Source organism: Cricetulus griseus, chromosome 5, assembly GCF_003668045.3.
Source record: "Cricetulus griseus strain 17A/GY chromosome 5, alternate assembly CriGri-PICRH-1.0, whole genome shotgun sequence".
Taxonomy (NCBI): Eukaryota; Metazoa; Chordata; class Mammalia; order Rodentia; family Cricetidae; genus Cricetulus; species Cricetulus griseus.
The window spans coordinates 145,512,650-145,527,135 of NC_048598.1; the positions used below are offsets into that span (position 1 = coordinate 145,512,650).

Genomic DNA, 14,486 nt, shown 5'->3' on the forward strand with positions numbered 1-14,486 from the left:
TCCTCCTCTGTCTCCATTCAGATGGGGTAAGGCCTCCCCTGGGAATAAACAAAGCAATGCATATCAAGTTGAGGCAGGACCAAGCTCCTCCACGCTGCCTCAAGCCTGAACAGAGCATCCCACCTGTTGTCTTTGCTAGGCTCTATCCTCAATGCTGGATACACAGGGGGCGACCAATGTGAAATTGCTGGAGGAATACATGGAAGTTGATAAAAACTAGAGATTGGAAAATAGCTTAACTACAAAATTATAAGATATGGTCTGCAGGAAAGTAGAACAATTTTGCAAATAAGAAAATGGTTTTAGATTCATGTAAACTGATTTTCCCAGTTCTGCTATTATATTAATTCTAATTAGTGGTTGGGGTTGTTGTTTCGTTCAGTAAACTTTTTGAGTGCTATACCATATGGTGCTGTTTGGTCTTTAGCATTTGTTCCCTTTTCATCTAATGTCAGGAGAGTGAGAGCAGCGCTGTACACTTGCTGTGTAAGCAATCCCACATTTTCTTCACAGAACCTTGCTTGATTGATGGCTGTGGTAGTGCTTGGTAACAATGCCGGTTTTTGGTTTGTTGTTGTTTGCTTGTTTGCTTGCTTGTTTGCTTTTGTTTTTTGGTTTTTTGAGACAGGTTTTCTCTGTGTAGCCTTGACTGTCCTGGGATTCACTTTGTAGACCAGGATGACCTCAGACTCACAGAGATCCCTCTGCCTCTGCCTGCTGAGTGCTGAGATTAAAGGCGAGCACCACCACTGCCCAGCTAACAATGCTGTCTTAAAGTTTGAGTTTCCAGGGTCAATTTTGTTTATTGGATTATGACTTTATCCTAATTAACAAACCTTAAATTTGAACTATACATTATATGGATGTATATATGCATGTGTGGGTTGAATTCAAGAGCAAGAGAACCCAGACTTTTAGATCTTCAATTTATTTCAAGCCATTTAACGCTTCCATTTATGGATAGGAAACTAATAACCCCATGGATAAATGCCTTCCTTAGAGAAACCAGGGAAAGAATTCTGGTTATCTCACTGTTCCAAATGAATGTAATTTTCAATCAAGGAGAGTTGTGTGGGAACATTACAAAATCCACCATGACAGTCTTGAGTAATTCAACTTTATTACTAAAGAAAAGGTTTGCCCCAGAGGCCTTGCTACTGTGCCTTGCAACCCTGCTTCCCTTGTTCTTTCTCTTCTTTGAAAACCATAATTGTTAAAAGCCTATGATCATAACTTTAGCCACTAGGACAAGAGATAGCTTCTTACAGATGAAACTGCAGGGAAAAAAAAAAAAGCTTTCTCTTGCAAGAAACTGCTAGATTATAAATTACCAGCATGTGGCAGTAATAGAAGTGTAAATAGCTTTACAGTTTAGCAGTTATGGAAACAACTGTGGTAACTATAAGAGCTACAGTCATAATGATCACAGCAGATAGTTTACCTGGCATCCCTACCCAGAGATGATCGTCAGCATGTGTTATCACAGATATGTACATCTGCTCATGGGCAAGCGTCATCATTTTCTGTTTAAGTGATGGTTGTAAGTACTCAGCTTGTTTTCTCAGAGGCCACACAGTACAGCATTTGTAGATGGTCCCTCATGGGCAGTACACTTACCGAATTTGCAAATGAATTCAATTGGAGTTTGGTTGTAAGTTAGCTCCCCATGTTGTCCCATACTTATACATAGGAATGTGTTTATACACAGTTTGCATGTATATGAACACAAAGATTTTCTTTATCAATACAGATGGATTACTCAAGACAGTATTGGTGCACCTGCTCAACTTGTAAGGTCCCACACACACTTCTCCTTACTTTTAGGGGTTGGATCCCAACCCACATAGTGGAAAGAGAAAACTAATTGGTGTAAATTGTTCTTTGATCTCCACATACCCTCTATGGTATTTGTGCATTCAGGTGTGTTGACGGAGTTTCTTTTCCTCCTGGTCCTGCTGCTCTTAATATCTGACTCTGAGGTTTTATTACATAGACCAGTTAAGAACGCCATTTACACAGGTGTATACACACACACACACACACACACACACACACACACACACACACAGGCACACCAAATGAAAAAAAATGTTTTACTATTTGTGGCATTGTAGGACAGTTATTTAACCTTGTATGCTTCAGTTTCAATTACTTTATCCATGGACACAATGTAAATTTGGCATATGTTCTCTACTGAGCTAATGATATGTAGGATTCTCACAAGAGTCATATTCATCTTTGTTTCATGGATGTGAGAAGCAACCCTTACATTTTGACATGTCAGTGGAAGAACTCAAACTTCTCCCTTTTCTCCCTTCTACTTACACTTATCTGCACCTGGGTTGGGATACAGAATTTCTGTTTAATTAGTTGTAATTTAATCTGATTGTATTTTTTTTCTTTTCTTTCCCCATAGCCTCCCTGCCAGAGTTGTAAGAGTTATAAGAAAATACTTGGTCACCTCTTTCTCTTACTGAAATAAAATTATTTGGTAGCTAGCTACTTCTACTAGCTGTTCTGTTCAAAATTCTAAGTTCTTTTTTATTATTATTTATTGAGAAATAGATTCTTCTCCCATACAGTTCATCCCAACCACAGGTTCCCCTCCCTCACTCCTCCCAGCTCCCTGACACCTCCCTTCTCCTCTAAATCCAATCCCCCTCCATCTAAATTCTTTATTTTAACCTTAATTTTTTGGAATCAATGAGGAATCAGTGGATTCATTGGCATTTTTTTTATCATCTTTCAGGTCTTATGGAAATTTGTCTGATGCACCCTCTCGACGTGGTGAAAACCAGGTAAGGTTCTGCATGAACAAGTTTTATTGACCTTGGCTGATGTCCAAGTTAAGATCTGTCAGAATACTAAATGCTAGAACTTGTCCCAGGCTGGTAGCTTCTCCCTATAATGGCATTTAAATTTGCTTTTCAAAGAAAGTACCATTTGACATATAAAATGTGAACAGTGAGAAGCATCTGTGGAGAAAGGTCACCTGAAGGTATGCCGTGTTTACTGCTGTCACATGGCAAGTGGAAGGTATGATTTGTGGTGTTCTTGTACATGAGGTCAATTCATCAAATTGGTGTAAGAACTAAGCATTATCTAGTGAATTGTGACAGCAGCTTTTCATTTGGCACAACACATAACAGATTGCTGTCTAATAGTTAGAATTTTTATTTCAGGTGAGCTTTTGAAATGACAGTTAAAGAATTTATTCCCATCACTCTTTGTCAGTGCGAATGCTGTATTTCCATGAAAATGCTTCTGTTTATAAGGAAAGATTTCTCTTCCCATCATTTCTTCTCCCATAAAGAATGAAAACAAAAGAAAAGGCAAAACCAAAAACAACAAGGTTGGGATGTTTAATATGATCACTGTAGAGCATTTTTGGGAGGTGGATCTTTTCTTTAAAATGTTTTCTTTTTATTTTTTGAGTTTGTCATTGTGTCATTTCCCCCTTCACTTTCCCCTCTCCAAACTCCTCTGTGCACTCCTCCATCATGGTCACTTTCAGATTCATGAACTCCTTTTCTTTAATTAGTGTGTGTGTGTGTGTGTGTGTGTGTGTGTGTGTGTGTGTGTGTGTTACTAAATGCATAAATATGACATTCTTGGACTGCATAATGTGCATGTTTTGAGTGCATGTTTTCAGATATTATCCTTTTTTATTAGATAATCAACTGGTAACCTCTTCCATGGGGAAAATAAGAGCACATTTTAAAAAGCTTAAACTATGGCTAAATTATTGAACTTTATTTTTTGAAATTAGAAGTCTTTAGTGAATAGGGAATGTTTCCATATATTTGCATTTACATAAAATCTAAGTACACCAGCTTATGTTGGTGCCTACTAGCAAGTGTTGCAACACTTATTTTGTAGTTTGACAAGTTCATTGCTTCCTTTGTCAGAAACTACTTGATGAGTCTGGTCATTTGATGAACATTTTATTTCATTTACCTAAAGGGGCCTCTAAATTCAGCTTTTCTCAGTATTTAATGTATGTGTGTATGTGTGTGTTATGTGCATGCCATGACTCACTTGTGGAACTTAGGGGACAATTTATGGGATTGGGTTCTTTCTTTCCACTGTGTGACTTCCAAGAATCAAAGTTCCAAGAATCAAAGTCAGGTATCAGCCTTAGTGGCAAGCACCCTTCCCCAATGAACCATCTCTCCAGACCTTGCAGAATTACAGAGTGGTTGATGAAAGCAAAGAAAATGACTTTTACATACAAATAATATCACATTTATAGTTGAGACATTAGGATTTGACTTGTGACTGAACCTCAAAGTCATAATCAAATACCACAGGTTAACCAAAATACATTGATTTCTCACAGTTTTGGAAGCTAGAAAGTTCAAAATCAAGGTTGGGATTCACTTGGTTCTTACTGCAAGTCCTGTTCCTGGCTCACAGACATTGGTACTCCTACTCAAAGAAGCTCTGTAGTCGCTGACTGTTCTTGTAAAGTCACAAATTCCATCAAGATGGATCCAACCCTTACTACTCCATGTGAACCTATCACTTCCCATTGTCCACTTTCAAATACTACTACACTGGTGGTTGGAGTGCCAACATTTGAATTAGGGCAGAACACAGACATTCCACAGCTCCAAGTCATTAAAATAAAAGAAGAAAATTACAGGTTTTTCTCCAATAATAGACATTGATCTCTAGATCACCTCTTTAAGGATTTCAGGAACAGAAGGCAAAACCTGCTGACCTTTTCTTCTTATATTGTTTTAACCTTCTATGAAAAGCTAGAATATCACTGCTAGTCTTAGTAATATATTTTCTTTTTATAAAGCATGTTTTTATGTTCAAATACAATTAGAAGAAAAATAAGAACAATTTAAATTAAGCATGACACTAAAATTATGATCAGTCAGTCATGCCCACAGTCCTCGTTCATCCACTCAACAAGTGTATGTTTAGTATGTAGCATGCAGGTTCCAGGCTGCTCATACTCTCATGAATCCCCCAATCTGAGGCCCTGTGGAGAATCTCAGCAACACCAACTTCAAAAGCCATCATGTTTCCTTGGACTGGATTTGAATTGTGCATTGTTTGAAATACATTTACCAAGTAGCTATAACCTTATATATTCTTTGCTATAAATCAACACCTCCACGAAAATAACAGTCATTAACTGCAATTGGTCATGTGCCTGTTGTGGACTCTTACTTTAACTATGTGAAGGTGTATCACTCTTGTTTATGCTGTCTTTGTTTATGCTGCATTTGTTTAATTATGTAAAGATGTGTTGCTTTTTGACCTTGCCTGCCTGAGGTAACTGGTTGGTCTAATAAAAAGCTGAATGGCCAATAGCTAGGTAGTAGAGGGATAGGGGGCTTCTGGGCAGAGAGAATAAGTAGGAGGAGCAATCCAGGCTCAAGGAAGAGAAGAGAGAACGAGGGAGAAAGAGATGGAGATGCCTGGGGCCAGTCAGACAGCTACCAGACAGACAAGGAAGAAGCAGGAAAAGTAGGTCATACAGAATGGAAGAAAGGTAAAAAAAACCCTGAGGAAAAATGTAGATGAAGAGAAATAGGTTAAATTAAGTTATAAGAGCTAGTGGGGCAAGCATAAGATAAGATCAGCTTTCACAGTTATTAATAATAAGTCTTGTGTTATGTTATGATTTGGGAGCTGGTTTGTGGCACAACAAAGCCTGCTACACATGTTCTTGCCTACCTTGGAGAGAGAGGGATAATACCACCCTTGCAGGTGTCCTGAAAGAGAGAATTGGATGGTAGATGGCAGCTGACCTGCACAACAATAGAAAATGTACCGAATAAATACCTTATTCACAGTCTAAGACCTATATATGTAGAACTCATTTTGCAAGAGAAGTAAGTTATGTGTGATTTGTAGGACTTACCACTAAGCCACTAACTAGCAAGACAGCCAGTGAACAGGAACAGATGAGAATGCTGGGCTCTTCACTGCTATAGTCTAGTGGAAGGGGGGAGGGTGAGTTCCTTTCTTAAAGGTTAAGAAGTGACTTTGTTTTTCAATGAAAGTGTTTTGAGAATTACAAGTTAGAAAGGAAAATTGGAGCTACATAGAAGCCTAGTGAGTGCATGTCACCTGAACATGAAGACTCTCAAAGCTATTTTTTTGGAAACAGTCACTGACATTTACAGTTAGAATGCTTTCTTAAGATTACTGTATTTTTCTTTCTGATAGAAGTACAGAGATCCACCTATGAGGTTTTCTTGCTACAAAATGAGTGACTGAATCCAAACAAACTTCTGCTTTCATTATAACCTACCAATTTATAGGAAATAAAGGATCCAGAGTATTACACTAGAAATTTGTTTTGAATTATACATTATTTCCTCAGGATAAACTTAGATATACCAAATTCTTGGCTAATAAGAATGGCACTTTCTGGCCGGGCGTTGGTGGCACACGCTTTAATCCCAGCACTCGGGAGGCAGAGGCAGGAGGATCTCTGTGAGTTCAAGGCCAGCCTGGTCTCCAGAGCGAGTGCCAGGATAGGCTCCAAAGCTACACAGAGAAACCCTGTCTCGAAAAATCAAAAAAAAAAAAAAAAAGAAAGAAAGAAAGAAAGAAAGAAAGAAAGAAAGAAAGAAAGGCACTTTCCAATTGTGTAATTTCCGTTCAGTCTGATGGCATTTTGGGGGATCTTCCATCATTTCAAAACTTTCAAAATATTTATTTTTATTTGATCTTCAACCCACAATATGGCTGCATTTCCCTATAATGATTATATACAAAGATTGATATCAACAAAAAAGAAAGATGAAAATCAGAATCCAGCCACTGGAATGCATGGGTTAATCACATATAGACTAACTATTTGTATTAGGAATTAAAAAAACAGCAACTAGGATATGTTCATAACCAGATGTGCAAGGCATTCTGAATGTATCAACAGGATGAAGTCAATCTATTAGAACCAATTGGGACGATATAATGATTATGCTTCATTCTATATAACAAATACTCCAAGGCAATGTAAATTAGCCTTGGAACATTTTGAAATAGGAATAAAATTATACCAAGTAACACAATTGATCATTTACAGAGAGGAAAAATCTTTTTGACAAAAGAATTGGAAAATACCTTTTTATAATCCTTCATTCTCCACTCAGGAGAGAAAAGGATTAGACACAAATAGAGGTCAAAGAGAGAAGACTGGACTCCATGAAGACAACCTTTTTAGTTTACCTTTATCCAGCACACGAGACACTGTGGAAGCAAGCTATATCCACAATTCAAGATTAATTCAGTATACCACTCTTCAAGCTGTGGTACCAAAGGAAAGTGGAGAAAGGCCTGACAACAACAGTGCAGGCATGTACACTTATGCCCAATGCTTGTAACAACTTAGAGTTCACTGTCCAAGGACACACTATTACAAAGCAGCCTGCTGAAATAGCCGGTGTTTGGTGATCTCATGTCTTGTTTCTTAAGTCAGTATCTTTCACTTTTTGATTCATCAAAACAGTAATTGTACATGGTATCAAATTCAAATAACACTAAGTCTTGTGTCAGTCAAGACAGGTTAGGTTGTAACAAGCCCGGATCTCAGGAGATTACAGCAAAGAATCTTTTTCTCATTCCCACCTCATGTCCAATATGAGTAGACACCGGTAACCTGTTTATGTTGTTGTAATTAAATACGGTATACTGGGTCCTTGTAATCAAAAGAAGTCTTTCAGTTATGGGAGCCGGCTTCTACATTTCTTTTCCCCACAGGTTCCATATCTGGTATCTGGTAAAGCCCACTTCCTCATTCACAGACAGCAACTTCTCAGTGGGTGCTCACGTGGGGGAAGAAGGAAGATACCTCCCTGGAGTCATTGTGATAAGGACATTAACCCCATGCATGAAGGACACACTAATGGTATACTGTGCTGTCTGTCATCCAGGGTGACAGAAATTGCTTCAGTGTGTTTTTGCCTCCATGTGGCAGAAAGTGTAGAGCTCAATAGTCTCATGTTGTTTCTGCGGAGACTTATGATTCAGAGCTACTCATTTGATATACCTAGCCAACCAGAGTCGAAGTGTGGCGCTCCCCTTTGACAGGGAAGACCTGGGGGTCAATATGCCGCAGGCATTCATGTCCATTCCAGACCTTATACGAAGAAACATTATCCACTTACACATACCAGCTCCCTTTCCAGATGCAAAAACACCTTTGGCTTTTAGCTGCTTCTTTGAGAATCCACTCCTACATTTCTAAATATTATGCTTATCTTGATTGCATTGGCTTCAATAGTGCTTCCATCTGTGTCCTTCATGGAATCTCAAAAGGTGACCTTTGGAAATAGGGTCTCTGCGGATATAATTAGCCATAGTGCAGCTATACTAAACTGGGAGAGGCTCCAGATTTCATATGGTTTTTATTCTTATAAGAAAAAGAGACTCAGATAGACGGACAGACAGACAGACAGATGGGGTGTAGTGGGCAGCCATTCCCAAGGAAAGTGGTGATTGGAACTATGCAGCTGCACACTGATGCACATCAAGGTCTGCTAGAAACTTCCAGAGACCGGGAGAGGGGCATAGAAGGGACCTGGAAAAAAATTCAGCACACTGTTCTAATTTATCAATTTAAATATTATTCATGATGCTTACAGCCTCCACCCTCTTTGACAGAAATCTCTCTCATTAATATTACTGATCATCTGTTTCATTGTTTGGCAATATAGTTGTTGTTTACTGCTGAACCAAAGAATACTTGATGACTTGTTTTCCTGCAGTTAATTGCCTTGTCTTTTTCATTCTTCAGCACTCTGTATGCTGTTGCTAATTATTACATCTTCCAAGATGCTTCTGTAAGCTTCTTTATTACTTTCTACAAATGCATGGTTATGTTTATTTAAAGTGGACTTATTTATAATCATCTGGCATTTTCTTAGGCAGTACTGATAACCTATCTTTTACCCAAGGTTGTGTATGGTAGACAAGGAAGGTCATACCATTGCCATGTTTCTTGCATGGAACACTTTCCTGCTCCTCCTCTGGAGCTGTCCTAGTTCAATCTTCAGGCAGTATGCCACAGGGTGTTCAGTGTTGTGAGCTAGGAAACATATATACACTTCCAAGAAATCCTCATTTTTTTGTCAGTTACATTTAATACCACCCATGGTTTCTGATTTACCAAAGGACTTCCAAGGCCCTTTGCTAGTGTCTACCTCGTTGGGTAATTTGGACACAGCTTTCTCTGCTCTATCTACTAATACTGCCCTCCATCCATTTCTTCTGTTCATTTCTGTTGTACAAGTGTATTGACATTGCACAGCTATAGCTATTTCCGGATCTATCTTCTTTGTCCTCATGGGTTTGCACTCGTTTAGAATTCTACTAACTACATTAGTCAGAGCCCAACCAGGAGAATACACCCACTCTGAGTATTCAAAACAAAGAGGATTTAATGCAAGGAATTAATTACTCAGATTCTAGATCCTGTATAGGATCCAACAGAAGTCTGTGAAGCAACACAGAGATCAGCAGTAAAGCCACAACCCCAGATTGGCTAGACAAAGGGAGGAGGTCGTGTAATCATCCCGGTAATCATGGTGGAAGTGACAACTATGGCCAGCCTATCTAGTGCAGACAGAGCCTCAGAAGAGAAACAGCCCTAATAGATCCTCTACCTGAAGCAAACAGAAGTGGGGCCAGAGGTTTGGGAGGGGTGGGGGAACAGACCCTTTATTTTCTTTCTTCCTACCACCTTCAGTTTCCAGCCTACCACAGCCTCTTCTTGTTGACTCATGGTATCCTGGGAGGCACAGACGCTTTGCAGGGATCAATCCTTCTATATCTGAACAGAAACAGGGAAAAATAAAAAAAAGGATCTAAACAAATAGAACCAGAATATTCATGCTCTCACTTTAATAAGCTTCCTTTTGTTTACCATTTTTCTCCATTCCAACTCCTCTGAGATCCTTCCCACCCCCTTCCCATCCACCTTCATTTTCTCTCTCTCTCAAAACATGAAAATCAACACAAGCAAAAGTACCAAAACAAAACAAAAACTGCATACAAAAACAGGAAGTCTGTTTAGTGTTGACTCTCGATTCCTGAGCATGAGGCCTGTCCTAGAGTGTGGTTGAAATACCCAGTGGCACTCTACTGAAAAAAGAAATGATTTTCCCTTTCTCAGAAGGTATCCATTGTAAATAATTTCTTGGTTAGAGGTGGGACTTGGTGTCCACTTCTCCCTGATGGAACTTTGTATGTTTTGAACCTATGCAGATGAAATGGGAAGGCCCTATTGTTGAAGATACAGCTGACTTATGCCATTAAACATGGAAAAATCAAGCTGCTGAAGCTTCACCCCTACTGACTAATATTCCTGGTGCTGGAAGTTACTTTGCATGCCTCCAAAGGAAAAACTTAATCATCAATATCACCAAGCTACAAATCCTGTGGCCTACATCAACAACCTGCACTTGCAAGATATACTGGTGCGATTATGACACAGATGTTACGGGTGTAACCAATTGCTCTTTGTTTGGACTTAAGGCACTCATTGAGATGAGCCCATACCTGACACTGCTAAAGTGACCAAGAACCTGAGACTAGATAGGTCACAGTCCCTCAGGGAAAAATCTATTACTAATATTCTACTAACAGAACCTAACAATAAAATGACTCTTAATGACATGTCGCTATACCCATAGATCAGAGTATTGCTTAACCCTCATCAGAGAAGCTTATTCTTTCAGTAGTGGTAATTAACACAGAGAATCACAACTGGACCACGTGCAGGGAGAGCACTCAGCCATAAATGGGATTGTCTTCATCAACTCTCCCCCTCAAGGTTCAGGAATCTATATAGAAGAGGAGGCACAGAGAGCCAGAAGTGGTGGTATCTCTAAGGAAACAGTGTCAGCCAGACACAACAGACATATGAATACAGGGGCTGTGACAGCACAAGGTCTTCAAAGGAAGCTTTGAAGGAAGCTAAAAGCAAACAGCATGCTGAACTGAAACTTGCATTGCATCTAAAAAGATGTTATTTAATAACTCTTTCATGGGGAGATAGTCAGGCATTGTAGCATTTCCTTTATATAGAAAACAGTTTATTCCACTCAAGGCAAGCACAGCTGCAGGTATAGACCTTTGTGATCAGGGGCAACGCAAGTGACCACTGGCTTGTTCTAAGTGTCCCACTGAAATTTAGCAGCGAAGATTTAATAAGATAATGACCACATTACAATTAAATAGAGTCAGGTCTCTTTTGAGATTTCCTCTAGAGATGGGCTTTTCCGGTGACTTATAGTTCTGTTTATACTCAAATAAAACTCTATTATATACAATTGTGTTTAAATTCTTCCACTAAGACCCCGACTACAAGTAGTAGAAAAGAATCTACTCACTTGTAAGACTAGAAAGACTAATGGTTCATAGCTTTCTATTCTCCTGGAGTTAAAATAAATTAATCTATAATTCTCTTGTTCTTTACCTTCCTTCCCTGCAGATGCTCTTTTGTTAGCAGGGGTCATCCAGGGCAGCTGCACTCACTTAGCATCAGGGGTTCCCTCAGTTTCCAGCTCATATTTTCCTTCTGCTCCAGAACAAGGTTGCCTAGGTTTGGCTGGGTTTGAATCCCGACTCCTTCATTCATTGCCTGTTGGTTTCATTGAGTTTATTAACTTCCCTGAGCCTCAGGAAACAGGAATGGTACCCACATTATTGTGGAGATAAATGGGCACACACATATAGGGTTGAATACACAGAGTAGCATGCACACACATACATCACATACATGCACAAAACACAAATATAGTTTTTAATTCTAGGTTAGCAAAGAAATAGAAAATTTGAAGACAAATGGAGTTTTTGAGGTAGCCTGGGAAACTGGAAATATACAAAGTGTAGGAGAGAGGAAATGTTTAATATGGAGTCAAGTGGTTTCAAGTTCCAAGCCGGAAAACGTGTGTTATATGAGCACTGTATTTAATCCTTCCACAGAAGGTGTTTGCAAGCAAAGAATCCTCCTGGGTCTGAGGGCAGGAGAGCATTGGTTTAGTGCATATGTTCCTAGTGATGTCATTCCACACATCATCTTAGGGCTGCGTGCTGACATTATTACGTATCCCCAATGACTATCACAGTACCTGACCTCCAGGAGGTGTCCAATGAGTGCTGTTGAATGAAAGAAGAAAATAGTGTTCATTAATAACCAGAAATAACACCTGAAACTATGTGTCCAATCTGGAATATTTAGAAAGTTAATAATAGGCAGATGTATTGTCTTTGTTGAAAAGTGTAAGACTTCATGGAAGAGGAAGGAAGTAAAAATCTGTTGAAATGAAAGAGGGAACAACATGGTGTCTAGGAACATTTCAAGCCTGTGGTAGAGTTGCAGACATTAAAATGAGGTGAGGAGGTTTCCTTTTGCTGTGCCCAAATGAGAAGTCGGTGGACGAAGTCAAGAGGGAGACAGAGGTGCTGAACAAAACACAAGCTCTGCAAAGGGAGGCAAAATGCTCGACCTCACCAGGAGCTGCACCAGACAGTGGAAATGAACTTCAGGACTCATGCATGACTTTAAATTTTCTAAGAGCCACACTTTGAAGAAAACAAACAAACAAACAAAAAATTGGATAAATTAATATTAATACTTTATCTTTTCAAGCCCATGTCTAAACCATTGCCTTAATAACATATCAATAAAAAATTACTAATGAAATGTTTTTTCACTCCTTTTCTACTCTATGTCAATAAATATGGTACCCATTTCACACTTAGATTAACATCTCAATACAGATTAGTCAGCTACATTTCAATAGCCAGCAGAGGTTATTCTATAGCGTGCTGTAGAATTAGGTGCAATCGTGGGAATAGAAGCCCTGTAGGGTGAGAAGACAACTGTCCAATGATTCCTTTATAAGAACATCCTCTTTTAGAATAGGTTGACAATGGCAAGTAAGCAAAGTTCACTGTGACATGGGGGTGGGGAGAAAGCAGCATATGCATTTGTAAGTGTATGTCTGTTGCTTCCTGTTCTATGATAAACACCATGAACAAAAGTCATGTGGGGAGGAATGGCTTTATTTGGCTTGCAAGCTGAAGCCCATCATCTGGAAAGCCAGGGTAGGAAGTCAAGGCAAGGTCTTGGAGGCAAAAACTGAAATAGAGACAATGGGGGAAGGCTGCTGACTGGCTCTCTCCTCCTGGCTTTCTCATCCACCTCTCTTATACATCCTAGGCCCACCTTCTTAGGGAGAGCACTGCCTGCAGAGGGCTGGGTCCTCATATCATTAGCAATCAAGAAAATGTCCCACAGGCAGTTCAATCTGACAGAGAGGGCCTCTCAATCAAAGGTTCTTCCTCATGAGTGACTTGAGTTTGTGTCAAGTTAACAAAAAACTAACCAGAATAATTTGTACTTTTTTTTAAAGAACACCATTCAAAAGCTGCAATGGAATGTCCACTGCATTCCACCATGGGCATCACGGTGGAAGGAGGGGGTACCTTTTATCTCTTTGATATGTTCTTTTTTCCTAGGGAGGAAAACAAATGATTTGGCTAAAAAAACAAAGAATTGCTTGAGATACTCCTCCCTCTTCTCCTTCTCTTTCTTCCTCTTCCTCTTTCTTTTCATTCTTCATAATTTCTACCGCATTTTGATTTTGAATTGGGGGTAATTAAAATGTAAACTAAGTATACTGCCCCCACTTCAGTAGAGACTGACCATTTCAAGGGGCTGGCTGTCTTCGAATTAGCTGTGTTCTGATGGGGCCTGGGGAAGGAGAGAAGGGAAGGGGCAATCTCACAGCTCCTTGTAGACATTAGTTAGAGACGGTTGGGGAATGGGCAGGTCGACACTTGGTCCTCATCCTTCCTCTCATCAGAACTTGCCCTTCTCACACTTCTCTCAAAACAGGTTAATCACTGCATGAATTCAAAAGCCTCCTGTGGTTTGAAAATTTGGCAGCCACGTGCTTATGGGGTTTTTACTCAAGCAGTTGAGAATGATTTACACAGTATCGGTGGCTCCTCCTAAGCCCCAGACATACTCACTCAGTACTCTAGGGGTGCAGCCCACCAATATTTATGTTCACCAACCTCCTGACTGGTTCTTACATACTGAGGCCAGACTAGTCACGAGGTCAGCTTTTGGAAACAACTGCCGAATACCCTGTAGACAGTTGTGTAAAGAATTCCTTTTCTAAAGTGTTAATCATCTCATTAATCTGTGGTCTCATTCATTTCATTTATGTGAATGCTGTGGTTAAAAGTGAGCAAAAGTGGAAGAAGAGAAAAAGCCCGCCTTGCAGAACCGGTTCTATGGCTTTTGAGATCATACAGAAATATATATGTCTAGGGCCAGAAATTATGCATTTCCTCCTACTGAGTGGGGTCACAGCAGCAAAGCTCAGCACCAGGGGATAAAAGAGCAGCTGGCATTGGCTACTTGAGAAGGAAAGTAAATGACTCTGGTGGATAACATGATTTAGGGACAGAAGCCTGTCACAGACTTTATTAAAAATGAAATT

General features: G+C 39.6%; 1 protein-coding gene across 1 annotated transcript in view; it reads left to right on the forward strand.

Moving 5' to 3' along the window:
* Positions 1–553: 553 nt before the first annotated feature.
* Positions 554–14,486, forward strand: part of Slc25a21 (solute carrier family 25 member 21) — a 211,856-nt gene continuing 197,923 nt past the window's right edge. Inside the window, exons 1-2 of the mRNA XM_035445876.1 lie at positions 554–566; positions 2,750–2,798. Of these exons, the coding sequence (XP_035301767.1) occupies positions 554–566; positions 2,750–2,798 (62 nt within the window). The remainder of the gene's footprint in view (positions 567–2,749; positions 2,799–14,486) is intronic.